At 36.7% G+C, this 21277-nt stretch overlaps 1 protein-coding gene across 1 annotated transcript in view; it reads right to left on the bottom strand.

Moving 5' to 3' along the window:
* The window catches only part of JPH1 (junctophilin 1), an 81275-nt gene that overhangs the window by 16571 nt on the left and 43427 nt on the right, over positions 1-21277 (bottom strand). Inside the window, 1 exon segment of the mRNA XM_056484505.1 lies at positions 10292-10410. Coding sequence (XP_056340480.1) covers positions 10292-10410 — 119 coding nt within the window.

The following is a 21277-nucleotide window of genomic DNA, read 5'->3' as shown; positions in this document are numbered from 1 at the left end:
CTGGATGGCTGAATTAACTTTTAGCCTTTGATGGCAACTGCACTTTGGTGAGGTATGATCAGCATTTTAAATGCTATTAAGCAGCTTCCCTAGCTAAGGGCAAATAAACAATCTTTCCTGGATCAATTTTAAAATTCCATTTGGCTGCCTTAACTTAAAATGCTTTCTTTTTTTTTTTTTTTCCTGGACTTAACACCACCAGCATGGAAGTACCATGGCTGCCTAGGAAAGCAAACTACAATGTAAACAAGAGGGAGAGGAGTCAATTTTTCAGGGCTCCTCAATCTGTTGTTAGCATTGCCGCTTCCTTAAGCAATATTCCTGGTAGTCTTCATGCTGGACCAGAGGCAAGACTGAAGCCAGCATGTGCCAGCAGCTACTCACTAAATCCATGAGCACCATGGAGATTGATGTGTTTAGTTTATGGAACTGTTCTGATTTGATCTGGCAGCCCACTGTCCTTGAAACAATGTACTACTAACACGACCAAAAAATATGACAAAGAGATAGAATATAAGGTGGTATTTTACTATTGCCACAACATGACAAAGCCACATCATCATTCAGCAATGTAAAGTCAGAATCCACATATCTCCCTGAGGAGTCCTAGTCCATCTAGGGCTAAATTTACAAGGTAGCATCACTGAATACAAGCAAGCTTCAAAGCAACTTGAAATGCAACCTTCCCTTCTTGCTAAGTAAAGATAAGGACCTACAGAAAATATTCCTGGTAGAAATTGCTTATTAAGTGTCTTCAGAAGAACCCCAAACATATAAATTCTTGCATATCAAGGCTGCTCAGGAAACAGTTTTGTGCAGTATCCTCAACAACTTCTGCATAGTTTTGCTAGAATATGTATCTACCATATTTGAAGTATCTGCCAATGCTTTATTTTCCTGACTTTGACATTAATGAAAGTGATGCAGCCTTCTCAAAACCCCCACCAAATGCTTCCTGACAGGGACTAGACTGAGATCAAAAGCCTTGACTTACTTATTTACCAGCCCAGCATACAGAGACACACACACACACTCTTTGGCCAAATCTAAAGCTAGTTTTTATGCCTCTGTGTTTACTCTGCTGTGATATTTACACAGCACAATACAGTTCTTGACCTGACTACTTTACAGCTAGTGTCTCTGCATTTTGCACAGGTATTTGTTGAAAAGCATATGACACCATGTTATCTCCCAATGCTTTTGGAAAATATCAAAACGTCTGCTCAAGCACACTCGAGCTGCCAGCAACAGCAATGGCAACAGAAAAGGAAATGGACTTCAGCCAAACAATTCACATCTTAGGTAACATCACAAACTTGTGAGTCTAGCAGCAGGATGATGAAATAGATATTCATGCAATTTCTACTGGTATGAAAGCCAGACTACCTCTTCTCTCCCTGTCAGTTCTTTCAAATCTGAAATTAATTTGAGTTACCCTACCTTAACAGAGATGCATACAGAACTTAAACACTATTTTTGCAATTTTTATTTTTGTATTATGCAATAACTAAAGAATTATTAAGGATAAAAGAATCCCTAAAAATAAGATTTTCTTCCTCTAAAGGTTTATAAATGCATCATTAAAGTGCAGACATGCATACTGAATGATCTGAAGTCAGGAAAGACTGCACTAATGAATACCAAAAACTGCTGGGAGTCAGCACTAAGAACAATGAATTTATTCTGACTATGTAGCCAATCTCTGCTCCACTCCTGTAACTGCTTTAGCAGGTGACTGAACTAGCTCAAAACAGGGCAACATTTCTTAACTTTATCTGCATAGCAGTGTGTAAACCTTTATATTTCTGGTTCAATTTCATCAGAAAAATACAACAAATTTATCTTACCTGGTAGAGGGCACTGTGAGGGCTGTACAACTCTCTCTAACACCTCACTGGCACTTCAGCTTATGGACACAGAAATTGCTTGTGACCAGCAATCTTAATTATGGCTTGCTTTACTTACCCTACCTCTCTGTTGATGAATACTGACAGAACTTAAAAAAAAATCTGTCAAGATTATATGGTGATGCATATGACTCCTGCATCTAGGACAGGCTCCATTTTCCCAGGCTAGATAATATACACAAATTGTATTTAATGTGAATGATCCCAGCTAAGTAACACAGGCACTATAATCTACTTGAATGCTTCTAAGCCCACAGGCTGCTTCACAGGCGATAACTGAGAAGGTAAATTTTCAGCTTTTTCACAGAAAACCTAGAGACTACTTTACTTCATCTGAACTGCACTAGGGCAGCTGTTAAGTTCAAAAGTAGAGTTTTTTAAGCTCCTAAAGGATGGGCAGAAGTGAAAGGCTGTAATCCTGTTCTCATTGCAACTGCATATTCTCTGAGAGGATGAATTTTAAATATAGAGAGAGACTGTTAATGTGGCATAATAACTGTCTTTACTCAGCAGAATTCACACTTCTTTACATTTCTCCCAGCATGTTCAGATCTTTCTGACATGATGATCCCAAAGTTCTACACATGATTTCAGACTCAGGGTCACTGGGATCATGCAGAGAGAAGGGACCACTCTCCATGACGTGCTTCTGAATATACAGCCTGGAAGGGTATTAGCTACTTCTCTTATCACATTTCAAGTGCATGGCTATCCTGCTCCATGGGAGTTTGGCAACTGACCTCAACAGGAGCAGGTTCAGGTCTGCTCTCTAAGTCTGTCAGCCTGTCTTAAGAACTGTTTTTTAGTAAATTCAACAACCAAGTGAATTTTTTGCCAAAGCCCTTCTAACCTTTGTGTTGTCTAACCTCTATTTCATAAAGAGACAGTGCCTGTTTTTCTGAGAACACTCTTCTGTTCTTCCACTACAGAAAAAAACACAGCCTGGGATATGCACTCAGGCTTGGGTTGTAGATGTCAGTGCTTCTTATGGCAGTGGAATATGTTCCAAAAAGGCTCAAAACCAGGAAGACAGTAAATACATGTATGTCAGCAATAAACCAATGTTAGGCAAAGATACTGATAGGCAAAATAACATGGAAATAACTAGACAGTTTCACACTCCACTGATTCTACAGATCTAGAGATGCATTACTTCCTTTAATTAAAACTCCAGATATTTCTAAGGGATTCATGATTATATGATATGATGTCAGACTTAATTTTTTTAGAAATCTCCTTTATCATCTTATGTTTATAGAAAATACACTTGAAATTATGAACTTGAAAGATGCAAAATCAGGAGTAAAATAAGGAGACTTGAAATTTACTACTTTTGAAATATATGGCTTTATGAATTTTCTTGGAGGGTTGAGAGTTAATCCAGTATTTTTCAAAAACAGTACTCATTAAGCGGTACCACACTTCAAGCAAAATTAATTTCTTGTATCTAGCATTGAAGTTAATTATAAAGCATAAGAGCCTGAAGTGACTGCTGCACTGCAAATGTCAGAACTGCAGAAATACAACAATCAAATTGATTCTGGTAATACCAGGGTATGTGAGCTGCTAAGTCTTGCATCAAAATCTGGCTTCTTTCTGATATGCTCATGTTCTTTTGTATTGTAAGAGAAACCCCACTCACCATGCCACTTACCATTCTGACCTCACACAGTGTCATTTCTTCCCTTTCACATTAGTGATCTAAGTTTTAATTTCTAAAGTCTAAGTCTGCAATATCCATTACTGCTCCTCTTCTGCAAATCTATCCCATACTCTTCAGTTTGGCAACTGCCTCTGACAAAATACTTTCTGCTCTTCATCTGATATGTTTTGAGGAACCTCTGAGATTTCCTTAGTCACATTTCAGCATCTCTCACACAGGTGACCATTCTCCTATTCTGGAACAATTCTCATCTGTTAACATCTGTGATTTATCCTTTTAATTCATCCGTATTTTTCTTTCATTTTTAAACCAAGGTTATTTTCAAGGAAAATAACCTTCAATTATTCTTGGACTCTCTACCTTTCTTTTACAATCTTCATCCTATTTAATTTCACCATACAAAAACTACCAATTCCATGCTGGCTGTGTTTCAGCTCCAGATTTTACAACTGCTCAGACAATGATCTGAATGAATAATTATTACTGAACTAATAGGCAGAAATTTTCATCTTCTCCAAATTCTCAACATGGTCTTCCACATCATTCTGAACATTACATTACTCTGGTCTATAATATGAATTAGATTTTCCTGTTTTGGTTATCTCCCTAGAGTCTCTCTAATTTTAAGTAAGTCTTAAATTTTGCACACCTTCTTGGAATAAAAGGTCATTTATACTAGCCATTTCTTTCTGTGGCCTTGACAAACACAGAATGCAGCTGCAAACATTATTTTACTCTAATGGTCCACATCACATGTTAAAAGTGTAACAGGAGAAACCTAACCTTTTAAACATAATTTAAATCTCCACTAGCATAATAAAATCCTTTCAAAATAGATCACCATACTCAACTGAAAATTAGCACTGTAAGGAAAGTTCTCAGTTCTTTGTTAGCTGAATTTCAACATGGAACAAATATTTATGACGTGGTTATAAATAGGATTTATAATGGAAATTCTGACACTGTGATAATACTCCCATGTGATAGACCCTACTTCATCTTGTCCTTGGCTGGACACCATGACAGACCAATATAGAAATTCACTGGAGCAGGCCAACAGTATCCTGGAAAGAATGGTTCTTTTTCAGAGCAAATGAAGGATTTTTAACAGGAAAAGGAAGCACTGACCTCTTTCTCTCAGACTATACCTGTAATTAATACTCCCATAGTGCCAGATTAGATACGTACACCTAGGCTAGAAATTGAAAAGTTACTTCAAGATATCAAAATGGCTGAGGAAGCACTGAAGCTAGTCCAGGCTTCTAGCTAGTTTCATAGTCAGATCCTGCAGCCTTTACTAAGCAACCACGAATTTCATCTGGATGCAAATTAACTAGCTCACTACTTATGCAAGTCTTGTGAAAATTACAGTGATTGTAACAGCTTTATCTCTCTACAGGAAACTGGTTCTCTGTTATTAGTTTTAAAAGTTAATTTTAACAAAACTAATTAGGCATATTTTTTTCCTAAGCAGATAATTTGATTATGTGACTCAAAAGTATCTTGGAGAGATTGAGAAAGCATCCTGAAGAATTAAGACTATGCCTTTGCAAACCCTCTTTGCTCTGCCTTTTCCCAAGCATGCTCTCTTGTCCCAGATGATTGCAGGAACACTGAGCAGAGGGTTGAGCCAGCAGGTGTGTTAGGCAGTGCAGCTGGATGGATGCATCCCAGCAAGCTGGATGGCCTTCACACTGGGCAAGAGGAAGGTTGAAGAAGGGTGGGGGCATCTGTACCTAGGGCTTGGTGAGACAGAGATAAATCTGGAAGTCATGTTGTGAAGACTGGTATGACACGACTTATAAAAAGAAAGGGGAGAACAAGAATTTTCTTTTAATGCACCTTCTTTCTTTGATTAGTGGATAAAACAGAAGATTAGGATACATCCATAGGCTCTGGCTTCTCAGAGTTCTCTAGAAAGAAGATAGAAGCAATACACTGTAGAGAAAAAATGGCATAGCAAGAAATCCAACAACACATGAAGCCATATGTAGAATAAATTCAGAAAATGAACAGGCTCTTGTATGACTAAGAATAACGAGCGAGCTTCCGTATGCTTTAAGGCACAAACTGATGGCATGGCTGGTAACTTTAAACAGGCAAAATGCTCATTGTAATTGGCTTTTAAAATAAAATTATCTGGTCTGGCACACATGCATTTAGCCAGGACATTCCAGTTAATTAGCATCAGCCAGAAATCTCTCTTTCCTGTCCATATGGAGTTTGCATTTTGAGAACTCGAGGAGGTGGTGATGGCACAGAAGAGGAAGATGGGAAGGATGTTTTCTTTCCTTAAGCTACAGAAATCTACCACTGGTCAAAAGGGAATGTAAATGACAGTTCCTCTTTAAGGCATTAGAGCCCATTACAAATTACCTTGTAATAAACTTAAAATGTTTATTTCTGAAACTAGTCATGTTCAGCATGTTAACACAAGCTACAACAGTAACAAAATCTTATAGCAAAAAATACTACTAAACCCTGCCAAATTCTTATTCTTATCATTAGAAAATCTTTGTTCATATATTTCACCTAAAGAAAATCTGTCCATATCTAAACTTGGACAGCTTTAATTTACACTACTCCTTGACTTCTCTCATGCCTTGTTTAGGAGGTCAAAGGCTGGATGAATTGTTTTGGTGATCCATGTATGTTCATCTCGCAGCTGCTTGCTCTGACAAATAATCTGCCAGAAAACAATTTAGATCTGAATTTCCAGACCTTAACAGCTCTGTGGTAAAGTGCCCAGACTGCTCTTACCCTGCAGCAAAGTAGTTGTACCCTTCTTTCATTTAATCAAATGTTATTCATTCAAACTGAATGAAAGAGCAGTACCCATTTGCTGCAGGATATATATGCACACAGACAATTACGGCTTAGCTGTCCAGTCTGTTCAAGTCCATACTTCAGTTTATCTCCTGATAGTGTGTTTACAAGACCACATTCTCAAGATGGTCTATGAATTTAGAATGAATGTGTCAGTCAAAGCATCCACTACTCTTGTGCAAGACTAGAACAATTATTCCCCCTTTTTACTGAGTGTAAAATCCCTTTCTTTTCTGTTACACCTTTGATACAGTATTCCCACCAGTCATTTGTTCTTCTCTAGGTTTTAACAAGAGACACAAAATAGCACTTATTTTTTTCTCTAAGCAAAGAAGAACAGCAAACTGTCCCTGGATGACTCCCTTGAATGAGGCTATGACTCAGGTTTCATTTGTTTCCTGTCCTGGTGTGCTCTCTTTTGACACATCCACAAGTTTAGTGATGCCTGAAGGAAACAAAGGGTCAGAGCTGGGATTTCTAAAAATCTGCTTTATTTGTTGATAAAAAGGCCAGTAAAGTATAATCTCTATAAAGGGTACAATATTTGTTAAATCTACAAAATGTAGAGCCTTGTGAGTAATGCTCTGCAAAGACACACATCTTCATAATTATTAATTACTAACCAAGTATCTGCTACAGCAAGAGTAGAAGCAGGGTCTTGCCTAAGAACAGCATGAAAAACTCAGGGAAAACAGGTCTCTGCAACCTTGTAAGTCCTTACACTATGGCTCTGACCTTTTCACTCATACTTATCTTTCCTCATATGCATGATTGATTACCTTGATACTAAGGTAATCAATCACTGGGAGACCTGAATCTCAAGATTTCTACAGTTCCTCATTATTCTTACCTTCTGGATGCTACTTTACTTCTAGTGCTTTGCTCTCCTTTTAGTCTCCTTTTAAATTACAAAGGTAGAACCTCTTGGGAGCTTTTGATGAATGCCTTAATGAACATAAAGGTGAAACATGGGAGAAAGTATTTGGGAAGTATGAACTGCCATGGTACAATGAATGATGAATATTCACTGTAATTATAATTTGTGTGTAATACTAGGCTATATGGCCCTGAAAGCTGCTTTTTAAGAACCTGAAATTTAAGAGCTTTATCAAAAGGTTTTCAAATATTGAAATGGTTTTAGGCTACAAGTAATTCAGAGATCACTCATTAAGACAGAAAAGAATGCTTCTGTTATTTAGAGAGAGGTATTTGTATTTCACTTCTTTTTGTCTCTGTTTCAAGAGGCTTGTTGATATGCAACATACATTTACTGCTGACAGCATGCTTGCCTACTACGCTAAGCAGTTAAAGAAATAAGAGAAAAATTACACTTTCTCATCATAACCTATTTTCAAGACAATTTAGTACAATGGAAATTTTCCACTTAACTATAGTTTCAGAGAATGAGACAGAACACTTACTGATACCTTTTTGCAGCATTTGCAGTAGATACTGTAAAAATAAAAAGCTCAAGTGGCAGAAGAAAACCAAGAAGTTGCTATTAGAAAGCAATAACAATTACCTTCTTTTCATTCAAATACAGAAAAACGCTATTTAAAAAGCAGATATTTACTTCTGTTTGTGTGAGTGAGTGTAAATACACAGAAATATTTATCTATTTTATCACCATAAATGACAAAAGCTAACAGTAACACTGTCCAGTTACTCTTGGCATGACTCTTGGGAAATGCTTAATCAAACAAGTACGTGTACATGTGAGTGGGTTAACTGGTACCACACAGAAATAGTGTATCTGAAAAAGGCATCCTGTACACTGAGCCTGGAAAACATCTTAGACATGATAGTACTTGAAATCAGCACAAAGATGTGTGAACCTGGTGGTTTGCAGGAGTTTATTTGGGATAACTGAGATTTAGTTAACATCTTGGCATTTAATGGGAATAGACTTTTTTTTTCAAATGTATACAAATATGCTGTATTTTACTATCTTGGAAACAACTAGAGAATTCAAAATTTAGAGTCTAGAAAAGGTATTTATCTTTTGCTAGGACCTAGCTAATTGAGAGATGTCTTCACACAGAGAACAGAGTAAGTAAACTTTGAGAAATGCTTTGCTGAGCCATTCTACACATATCCAGCTGCACATGGGGAAGGGATACAAACTCTCCTCTTCTGTAAATAGAAGAAAAGTTTAAAGTGAGAGGAAAATAAGATCCCACACCTTCTCTCCCATATCTCAGCTGATTTGTCAGCAATGCTACTTCAATTCCTGTGGCAGGGAGTAAAAAGACATCTGAGAAACTCTAGATCTGAGTGATTTCTTGGTGTCAAATTTCACACTGTCAGATGTTGGCATTTTCACTCAAGTACTCTAATAATTTCTTTATTTGAAGGGTTTGGCAGCTTTCAAATAGTCTCTTTCCAAATGCTTCAATTCTTTGCATGCTTAAGGTTATCACTTCTTAATTTGTGAATGGTGAGATGGCCTACTGCTGTAAATTTGGATTTCTTTGGCTATTAGTGGAGATTGAAATAATGAAAAATGAAAAAGACTTGAGTATGATAACAGTAAGTATGGGCCAATAATATAAATCTACAGGAGAGGTAGTACTGAGGCAATTCCCAACAGTGAAAAGTACATATTTATGCTGTTTTAAAGTTAGCAAAGTCTTACTATGAGAAATAGTTCTGTTGAGTTTTGCCAACAGTTCTGGACTGCCACGATCAAAAAAGATGAATTTATATCAGGATGCATACAAAGAAAGGCTTTAAGACTGGTAAAGGGAATGAAAATTCCAATCAGGTGAACAATCCATGACTTAGGCACTAAATACAAAAAGAGGTTCCCAATCCCCCCAGCCCCAAAACAAATTCTCTCTCTACAACCAAATACTTAGGAATAAAGAAAAAAAACCCCAAATATTCTCTAAGGTAACTGACAGTGCAGATTTAGTAACAAGTTATGTATAATGAGCACTTGAACTAAAAATTGAAGTAAATAGGTGTGTTTTTAGAAAATGTTGCAGAATGTTCTTTGCTTTTGTGGGTCATAATAGCCTGCATTCACTATATGGGTATATTTAAGAGAAGTTTGTGTCTGAAACAAGGATGAGCAGAAAATGACAGTAAGTGAAAATGAATCTCAGAGCTATAATCTGTATTAGCATGCAAGTACAGGCAGATCCTTGAAAAGTAATAACAAGATGTGACTCAGCTCAATTTGACAGGTGAAACAAAGGGCAGACATGAAAAGACATTAAACTGGCAAATGGAGTTCCACTTCATCTATCCAATTTTAAGCTAAAGAGCAGTATTCAAAAAAATGAACCTCATGGAAAGACAGCAGAAAAACAAAGCAAAATCAACTTTGTTTCTTCCTACAGCAACTTTCCAAACCCTGTGACAGACCAAAACGGGCTGCAATGCTGATGTGAGACAGACTTAATTCTATGCCATTGTGAATATGGGACTAAAGTTTTACAGAGCATCCCAGGCATAACAGAGGAAGATTTCCTTATAAGTTATGTATGTCTAATGGTAAAGCATTCTCCAAAATTTAGACCTTAGCTAACCAAGACTGTCAGGAATTCCACTGGACAGTAAACAAGTTATAAATCTTCCCATTAATAAACAGATTATAGAATTAAACAAAATTTCTGTTGATTTATGATTGCTGAAGTCTGATACTGTCCTGAACAAGCTATTAATCTGAGGCAAAGTTATATGCTTGATACTGACTTTTCAATAATTGTTTTCATACTAAATAACAGTCACCAAATTATTGGAAAATAAAATCTCCTTGAGCAATGTTCACTCTTGATGACTTATTTCTGTATCAATGACAACATTCAAGATGGAATCAACATTTTAACTTAACACAAAGTCTTTTCACTGGAATAAAACAAACAGCCACATAAGTCCAATCTACAATTACCTGGTTGGTAGAAATTTGGTGAAAGTTCTCTGGCAACTGCTCTTGCAATATCACATTCCTGGCGAGCAGCCTGAGCAGCCTGATCCGCAGCATCAGCTTTAGCTCTTGCATGTGCAGTTCTGGACAAAGCAGAAAAGAGTTGAGATGCAGAGGAGTCTTTTATCAGTTGCATCAAACATGTGAGAGAAAAGCAGCTCAGCTATCATACGCTATCCTGTACAGATCACAACTGGGACAAATTGTTGTGAGGAACTGCAATCAGCAAAGTATTTCAGGATCAAATCACTGTTCCTCTCAGCTCTTCAGTTGGTTCATCCTTGGATCACACTTACTTGCAGGAACACAATTTCCAGCCCAAGCTTGTAATTAAAATTTCTAAATAAAAGGAAAGAATAGTATCTGACAGAAACATGGGATTAGGATTTATTTACAGGTTACCAGAATGTGTACAGAAGGTCAGACTGGGCCACCACACTGACTCCTAAACAGGATTCTGGGATTTTGGGACACATGGTGTTCAAAGGGACTGAGGAATGCTACCACCTTTAGCACATTTCAAAGTTAATGCTGGGTCAGTGCTGGGTGCCATGTAAAAATTTCTGAAGGACAAAATTCAAGTATATTGGCCCAAAAAATTGGACATATCTTCCACAATCAGATCATGTTGGTAAGGAATAGCCTGGAAAATGTGTCTAACACTTCAATAGGCATTTGCAGAAATGGAGACTTAACTATCTTAAATTCTAACTCACTGAACTTCAAATACAAAAACAATCTGAAAAGGCAATTTTTCTAAAATCAAGACAATAGTATGGAATAGTTTGGTAAAGTAATTTGCACTCTGCTTCCACAATCTTTCTCTTGCTGTTTCCCAAAACCCCCCAAGAACAGCTTGTGCAAAGGCCAAACTGCAAACTGATAGTTGTGTTACTGCAGGTTTGCATCACTGCTTGTCCCATCTTCCCTCATCACTTAATTTTCCAAACAGTCATCTGTTTAAAAATTCCTGATGGCAGTGATCTCCCTGTGCCTCTACAGCATTAGCACATAGCCTAGAGCTATGAAATGGCTCGTTAGAACAGAAGGGAAGCTAACCATGGCAAACCAGCAGAATATTTTGAGACTCTAAAAATATTACTAACATTTCTAAACCAAATACATTCAATTTCATAATCTCATCACATTTCTCATAACATTCTAGTAGAAGACTGACACAGAGGTAAGAAAAGAATTAGTTAACAAGACAATAGCACCAAATTTTATCCCATGTGCCTGGTAATAGCAATGAATAGCAATTAAATAAATGAAAATTTCTAACAACTTCACCGTAAAAATTCAGGTTTATTTTCAAGACATAAAGACGGGCTCTATGTGTTTTAGACAAAAGAAGAATTAAATGTTAGCATTAACCAGAATGAGCATCAAGAGATTAACAGTATGGCAGACTTTGCATTTCTAAAAGGATTTTTAATCCCGTAGGGTACTAGTATAAACACAGACATAAAAAAACCCACATAGACAGTTTCATCTGTGGTGCCTGGAGAAGATTTATTTAAGTTACATCCTCCCTAAAATGTGTGTGGGGATAAATGTTGAATGTTCTTTCAAAGCTTAACTTGTCATAATTTACTGGATAAATATTAACTTATGCTGCCTCCTTGCAGGTCCCCCTAGGTCTGTGAGAAAAAAGATAATGAGCAAATGAGTTATAACACCTTTGCTTTGTACTCAGGATGGGGAAAAGAAACTGTTAATAAAAACAAATACAGCACATAATCCCATATGTGCTCTGTGCAGTTCATGAATGGGTGTATGGTATGTGCTTGCTTAGTAACAGTAATCAAACCTGTTCTTTCTCTATAATCATTATTTTCAATTAGATGAGCTATTCTTAGCTCCTGCATAATTATGTCTATGTAGCATAAACTTAATGAAGCAATCCTAGCACTGGGACATTGTTTTGTGAGACAATAATGTAGTCTGCTCATAGATAAACTAGACACTGGTCATCTTTTTGTGATGAAAGAACAACCAGACTACTCCCATATAAAAATAGTCTAATACTATTGCTACTGCTAAGACAGACATTTTAAAAGCACTAGGAAAACATACTGCCAGGATAATACATTTATTTATTGATGCCTATGAATTTTCTATATTATTGTATACAATATATACATTCTGCTGAAAAGTACAGTATCAATTAGTTAAGGAATTAAATGGTGACAGGAGTAAGAAGCCAGTGTAACTTTGTCACACGAAGCTGGGCAGAGCAGGTCACACCAGGAAGAAGCCAAAGGAACAGAAGGTAAATGAACACAGCTTTCCCTGGCTGCCTTATCTCACACCTCCCTTTTCAACTCACACTTCCTGCTATTCTGCCCCTTTTGTACTCCCAGTGAGGAGTTCCAGCAGACCAGCACAGGAGTGAGCACTGCCAAGCATGTCCTAGCAGGCAGACACTGGAGCAGAGCCTCAGTGCTGAGAGATGATGCAGCAAGAGCAACTAACCAGCACTGGAGGGCAAGGCAGTCTTGTGTCTAAAACATGTTCATGCTCCTGAGCAGGCCTTCCACAGCCAGACTGAGTGTGTGCACATGCCTGTGCTGAGACACTTTGCTGACAGCCTGTTCGCCGCTGATGAGCGGTGACAAAAGTGACAAGAACGGGAGAAAGTGGCAGAGCTGATCCTTCTGCACACAACAGCAGCTCTGTGCCCTGCCTGGGAATGAAGGCTCCTGCTATGTGCAATCATTTGTTATTTATCACCTTGGCATTTGCATGCTCTACTGGTGAACTTCAGCAACGTGTATTTTATCATCTCCATTTGCAACTGCATACTTAGATAATTTTTTAACTTCTTGTACACTTAATTCTAAGTGTCAGACTCAAATAATTTTTCTGTTGCTATTTATTTTCCTGGGTTTTTTAAATTCTGACTTCCACATTTGATCTGCCTGTATGTTTTCCAGATGACTTGCTTGCAATTACTGCTATTTGATACTGCATTTTGTCTGTACTTGTTTTATTCTGCCTTGAAATGACCCGCACACTATCAGACTAGTATTATCAGAAACTATGGAGAAATATTTTAGTTTTGAATGACAATATTTGTAAAGCAGAACTATCCAAGCAGAAATATAATCCATTTGCCCCATTTATGCTACACATAGTTTTGGAAATCTTTATTTACCTTTCCTTACAGAGGTAAATTTCTAAGTGTAGGGTCTCCAAATTTTGTTTGCTATCAGCAATTATTCATAGAAATTTAAGTCTATGATATATCACGTCAAAATGACCTACATCTGAATGAACACCATTTACTTGAGAGCTGTTTTTTTCTCCAGGGAACTCTATGTCCTTTGCTATGACAAGAGATCTTTATAAGAACTCTTGAAAGCAAAACCCAAAAAAAAGGTCTCATTTCCTCTCTCCAGCCAAGAAAAAGACTGTGGTAGGTTTTTTTCCAGGAAGGATTGGTCTCATGTTTCAGCAGCAAAATAGAAATTATGCAGGAAAGAAGGCAGCAATCCACAGATTGCAAAACAGCACAGAAAGATAAGTAACCTGCTTTGCAATGCTGCATTCACGTTCTAATCCACAGCAAAGTACATTTGACGATTATTTTTATTTTAAGTGAATAGGCAGTTCTTTGTAAAAATTATTTCTCAGCAACTGTAATACCTAATACAGAGTAGTTACTTTTGAATTACTGTGTGGTTTTATACTGTGTGGTTTTATACTATGTGGTTTATACTGGAAAGTATCAGGACTGTCATTAATATTCCACATGATGCGTCAAACACATTTTTCAGGTGAATATAAAAATTAAAGTATTTACCAAAATCAATTCATATCAAGAGGGACAATCTACCACTTCACTAATGAATGCACAGAGGTGGTAAATTCAATGAAGACAGGGGCTTCAAATTAAGTTGTATCTGTGGCAGGAATCAAACTGCACTCACACTGAAGAGGAATTAGCAGCTATAGCTCATGGGGTGTCCTGGTGCTGCATGGCAGCACGTGGAGTCCCTACAGATCCCTGGGAGACACCAGTCTCTGTGATCAGTGAGTGAGGGCTGGGGGACCAATGCCTGACTGAAAACCTGAGAAACTGCATACCAACTTTTCTAGACTGTGGGACTACTGGTATCTTTATTTTCTGTGTTTCACTGGGTAGGTAAACAGGAACACATCATATTAACTACACTCAAAAATTATAAACACAGATCCAGAGGCTTATTACAAGCAGCTCCTCTTTCAGCAATACTATGGTCAGATTTCCACTTATTTATGTATAAAAAAATAACTTGACAGAGGAGTGCTGAGGCTTGGAGAGCTTAACAATATTATCTCCCTTTCTACAGCAACAATGCTTATATATAATGCCATGTGCCTGGAATGCATTATGTAATATTTATCTAAATTTAAAACCCATTTAGAACTGTCCATTACCTTCCAGATTATTTTGTATTTCCATGGTACCCTTCAACACACTTGTACTGCTGCCTCATTCAGAGTCAACTAAAAATGTAAGCAGCATATATTTACATTGTTTCATTCTTCAGATTTTATTAAATACAGTGAATCCAGCATAAAGCTTTCCAGAAGCTTTCTTTCTATTTCTTAAAATTATAAAAATAATTTTGCTTTCCATTTGCCAAATATATGACAAAGAATTATGCTCCTATCACATTATCCTAAACTAATAATACTTACAATGTTAAACTAACAGATTTCTGTATTGTAAGAACAAAAATACCAGTAATGGCCAAACCTACAGGAAGTTCTCAAGAGATATTTTTTATTAATGACAGCTATCAGGTTTATCTGTTTAACATTACACATTGTGTATGCAATATTATCCATTACCATCCTTCTTGAAACAGGAATTCTCTAAAAACAATCCTACCTTCTTAAATTCTAAAATGCAGTAATTGTTCTAGGAAGCAGAGAGTATTGTGTTGGGGTTTTTTTCCAGATTTTAACTTTCCAACATTTTCACATTTGTTTCTATCTGTCAGAGAAAAACTTTGCAATCTGCAAAGCCAAGTTCTGGTACAATTGGTACCAAGATCTGTAGCATTTCCAGGTAAAATGAGTTGGAGAGAGACTTTAAGGGAAGTTCTTTAGTTAGTTCTTGCCCCCATTATATTTCTGTATTTTCCTTATATTATATAGCAGTAATGAATGCTTAATATTTTTAGAACATCTATGCATTTTTTAACACTGCAAGTGAGAGATTGGCATTTATCAAGTGGGCTAGTCATCCTCATCTTCTTCAGTGATAATACTGGGTGAAAACCAATATTCTGCTACGGTAGAATTAAAAATACCTACTTGCATGACTGTATAGAGCTAGCTAAGTTCTCTTGGCTTCATAACTCTCAGCAACTCATTGCTGTAATAGCTTAGAAGGGAGGGTAGGTCACTGAATACCAGCAAGAAATAGGGGTCTGAGAGAAACAGAGGAAAAAGACTGACTAACAGATAATGCAATACAAGAGCTTCATGTCAGAAAGAAACTTAAAGCAATTCTGAACTCCAGACTGAATTAACAAAATGAGACATATGCCCTCAGCTAAACTCTACTTTATCAAATCTCCTTTGTGCTTTGCTAAATTTTAATCTCAACCAGCCACTCCTTCTTTATGAACTGACCTCACACAGTAACTGGACTAGCTTGGTACCAGTGAAGTCTGATGTAGCAAACCATGAGCAGGTCTATTATGCAAACACTACTGGCACATCAATCTGTATCATCTTACCTAATGGATTTTACCCCTGAAAACCCCTCCTTCCCAGCCTAAATTAACTTCTCTTATTTTCAGTCCTTATTCATATTAGAGGAACTTAAAAAAATACTAACCTTTAGTTAATAACGCCTGAAAAACTCGGGAAATTTCTTACACTTGGAAAACAGCCAACCTGGTTTCAGTACTTGAAAACATAACCTGGGGCTAATGACTGGTAAATCAGACAACAGCTTTAGGCATAAATAACAGCATAAATAAATTGTGTCTACTTCCACAAAGATTTATAGGCTAACAGTGTATTGTGCCAGACATCATACTTAAAGTATTTTGCCAAACACTTCCTACACATGTAAAGATTATGGGTCCTGTACCTTATCTTGTTTGCCTTTATTTAACATACTTGGACTATTTTTTTTAAGGTTTCTGATTTTGTACCCTATGGCAATGTATTGTAACAATAGCATAAATTACATGGAATTAATAAAGTACATCAAAATGGGTTAAAAGCTAACTGTGACACATTTCAAAGCTTCATGAAGAAGACATCAAAGAAAATGGCTGACATGTGCAATTTACCTTAGGAGTTAGTTTTTTGTTCCAGAGTTAATGTTTCACCTTTAGAATGCCTCAATACAAGCTAAAACATACTGTGGTAGCTGACAAGTTACACAACTTCTGAATTCTGAAAAACACCAAGGAGAATTTACTGTAATCTGAAGTTACTGTAATCTACAGTTTACTGCAACATGAAGTTCAATCATAGCAACTCCAAACCTCATTGTGTTTAAGTGTACCAAAAGAAAACACTGGGAAACAAAAATCTAGTATTGGAGATAGTCATGGAAAGCAGCAGAAAGGCAGACGACACCTTGCTGGCTAGTCCCACACACTGCCTCAAAACAAAGGGTTAATGTGCACTTGATATATTTAGAGACAAAAATCAAGTCTAAACTAAGGAATTTGTTCTTGCTGTACTACATAATCCAGCAACCATAAAACCACTAAGGGAACAATGCCCAGCTCATCCACATCCCAAGAAGGAAAAGGTAATGTCAGGACCACAGAAGAACTGTGAATCTAAAAAGAGTCTAAAAGTTTTGACTTACACTTCTTGAGCCTTCTATCCTACTTGTTACTGAAAAAAAACACTGAGAAGCCATTATCAAGGTGTACACACAGGTATCTGACACTGGAATATGGGGAAGACATAATGGGGAAGTGAAATGTTTCAGATAAGACATTACTGCTCCAACAATTAGAAGCTGAATTTAGGCACAGTCAACCTTGAAATTTTATGAGTGTATTTTAGAGAGAAAACGATGGATATTTCTAAGCCTTTGCAATGATATTAGGCACTGTAATAAAATTGCTTTTTAATCCATTTTCTGAGAAAAGGACTACATAGTCTTTTGTTTACAGGAAGTGAGATTAGTTGATTTCAGGACTGTTTACATGAATTATTTAGGAGAGCTGACATAAGGGCTCTGACCATCTCACTGGAGACACCCATCTTACTCCATGAAAATAAGGAACTTTTTTCAGTGTGTACCTCTGAACTGTTCAAATGTCAGTGGTCATCATGAAAGTGCCCTGCTGGGCCTGCAAATATGGCAAACACCAATCTATGTGTTTGCTGAGCAATCAGCTGCCTTATTATGGCAAGATTTAGAACATGTTTGCATTCTCCTGCAGACCTCTAGGGTCCATATCAATAAACCCAGAACAGCTCAGCAACTCAGGAGTGCCAAGCTACTCACTTCTGTAATACCAGTCACATTTACATAGCAGTTCAGAAAGATTTTAGGTGAATGAAAGACAGCATCCTCAAAATAATATATTTCTGAAAATCCACTTTCAACAACTGAGATAAATTAGTTCAATCTCCCTAGTCTGTCTTTCAGGCCCTACTCTTGCTCACATGTTTGGAAAAAGACTCACATGCAGATGTCTGAATTTACAAGTTTTCTTGAATTGCTGTTAGCATCATTAGAGAGGCTGCTTTAATAGCACTCTCCTTAACTTTAGGTGTCCCACTAGCCCAGCATTATTTCTATGCATGCCTGATACTCTGCCCCTGTATAAAGGAGCTGGCTCTTCATGTGATGGTACTCAGTTTTAATTACCACTCTGTCAGTAGTTTGAATGAATGAGTTTTGCTTTGTATTGATTTTCTTGACTATAGCACTGGCACAGAAATCACAGAATCATTTAGGCTGGAAAAGACATATAAAATCATCAACTCCAACCATTAATCAAAGACTTCCAAGTCTGCCACTAAACCACATCTCTGAGAGCCACAGATCCACAAGTCTTTTAAATACCACCAGGGATGGAGACTCAACCACCTCCCTGAGCAGCCTGTTCCAATGGTTGGTAACTTTTGGATGAAGGAATTTTTCCTAATATCCAATCTAAACCTCTCCTGCCACAGCCTGAAGTTGTTTCCTCTTCTCTTACTGCTTGTTACCTGTGAGAAAAGACTGACACCCCCCCCTGCTATATGTTAAAGATGGCACAGTCTTCAATTCCATCAAGATCAGCACCATCACTTCAAGCAGAATACAAGTTTTCCTGTGGGAAAATTTACCCACACTTTTGTATATTATACTTTTTGGGGGCTTTCCCCCAGTTTTGCTAATGGTGAGTCACTGACAGAATTTTTTGTGTCACATAAATCTTGACTTGTATTTCTCTATCCTATTTTATATGACAGATTGTATTGTATTGTATTCTATTACCAAGCCTCCTTAGTGAGCAGTATTTTATTCCAGTTCCCTGACCCCATAATACTAATTCCTGCAGACAGGAAGGGACTTTTTTTTCAAAAGGGATAAGGGAATAGCTGCAAACAATTTGTTGTTTCCAATCACTAAAGCAAATTATATTGTTTGGCTGAAGAGAGCTTCTGAATGTAGCTGGAAGCATGAAAGAAGATACACACTTGAGCTTCAGCTGCTCCTGATGACATAGTTAAGTGAAGAAAAACAAGAAGAAGATAAATATGTTTCTCCTCCCTTCATCATAGCATACAAGCCTCTTGAAATGAAGAACTTAATGTAAAGATTCTGCACAGTGAAGGCAACCCTACTCAAAGAAATAATGCATGGACCACTGTGATCATTTGCTTAGATAATTTCTAAAGTAAGTTTAGTGCACTCCACTTCCCTCAACCACAGATTTTTTTTTTTTTAAAAACTGTTCTCTATCTGGGATAAATAAAATAAAATGGTAGGTATGATGACTGCTATCATCAGCATCAATACCTGAAGCTATTCTACACTTTTAAGTATAAGAAAGCAATAACATTGTTCCAAGGATACAGCTAGATGAAAAATAAGGAGAGCTTACAAGAAGAGATTAGGAATTTTTTTTGTATACAGATGGACTGTTTTTTCCATTCAAAACATTATCTTTTTCAGTGTTCTACTGATTCTTACCACTTAAAGTTACTTAAAAATATCAGAAAATATGATATCAATATGATGTCATTACTTAGAATTTCTTTTTTATTAGGATAGTTCTAATTGGAAAACTTTGAGAAGCTCTATTAATCAGTAAACCAAAAACTATGCCAAATGTCATCCACGACAATGGCTGTATTCCCTAATCTCTCCCTTATATAGAGTTGATGTGTTTTTTTAACATTTCTTTTTAAATTTCAAGGAAAAAGAAGTCCACAGTGTTAGAGAATTTAGCAAAGAATACCAAGGCTTTTGGAGAGTAGTATGTGTAACATAAGAGTAACATCTGATCTCTCTAAATATCAAAATGCATGTAACTCACACTTGTTGCATGAAAAATACACTCCCAGCAATGAGAAGGAAAATGTGAAAAAATAGTTAAAATTCTGTGGCTTCAAAAAGTGCAAGATAAACTCCCCCATCATGAGCACTTCTAGGAGCATGCTCCATGCTTTTTCTAAGTGACATTGGCAGTCTGTACTTACTATACTGCAGTTTTAGTACATGCTTAGTGTATTGGTGCTTATTTTGTTTTCTCTATTACCCAAGTTTTAGCACACACATTTGCTGACATTTTCTCAAAATAAAGTAGTAATATGAAATTAAAATCTTTATAACAAATGAGAACAGAAAGGATACACCAACCACAGAATAAACACAGAAGAGTTTTGTGCAGTGTGCAAAACTGCCTAGAAAATAATACAAAATTAAAATACTGCCTAGAACATAGTAACACAAAAAATATTTTTTCTGAGATATGAGTGGCACTTTTGCGCTTGTAATTAAAAAGAAATGTGGTATAATTAAACTATTTAAATGACAAAACATATTGCCATGAATTCAAATAGTTCATGGCAATGTTATGGGGGTTTTTTTAAAGCTTTTAAAAATCTTTGGGCATTAAAATCTAGTGCAGCATTCTCAGCCTTTTAAAGGCATTAACTGTGTTTAAATTTAATTTTTGTGTCCTTAGCAATCTAAAAGCCAAAACTAAATTGGGCTTATCTTTCCTTGCATGGTTCATTTCTGTTCCCTGATTAAGTGCCAGATGTCCAGAAAAAAGTATTGATAGAAAAATGTCTAACAAACCACTCTTGAAAAAGTTCTTCCTTTTTCGGTTATTTAAAGATAACTGTTACAAAATTCACGGGAATATGTGAATAAGAGAAAACACTTATATATTACAATTGAGCAGCTTAATTAAAAAGGGCTTAAGCTCTCCATGAAAGAGAAGCACTCAAGTGTAGGGATGGTTGTAAGTAATTTGCCTTTTCTCCAGGCTGATAGATACAAATCAGGCTGTTCATATTATATATTAAACATCAAGAAACCAAACAGGTTAAACATGCAGAGGAAAGACTTTGATGATCCTTACATCTGTAAACATGTAATTCTTTTTAACTAAAGAGCACTGCAGATCATTTCAGACATAGGGCAGCTGACAGCTATTTCAAAGTTTTTGCTATCTCCAGTATGAAGGAAATGCAAAACCTGAGTTTACGACAAATACAGTTAACAGCTTTAAAATAATCTTGTCTCATATACATACTCCTCTCCAATAAACATCTATGCATATGTTTACCCACTGTACTTATCTATAATACTGCCAATACAGCTTTGAATAAACAACCTCCATGTCCTATCAGGTACCAGAAAAATTGCAAACCCAGGAATGTTGTTCTGGTTCACACAGGGCTGATGATCTTGCCTAGATACCCAGAAGGCTTTTGTGGCATCCAGAGACCGCTGAGAGAAAGTTCACAGCA

The sequence above is a fragment of the Oenanthe melanoleuca genome, chromosome 2 (genome assembly GCF_029582105.1).
Source record: "Oenanthe melanoleuca isolate GR-GAL-2019-014 chromosome 2, OMel1.0, whole genome shotgun sequence".
NCBI lineage: Eukaryota > Metazoa > Chordata > Aves > Passeriformes > Muscicapidae > Oenanthe > Oenanthe melanoleuca.
The sequence above is the reverse complement of the archived record's forward strand: the minus strand, read 5'-3'. Positions and strand labels throughout refer to the sequence as shown.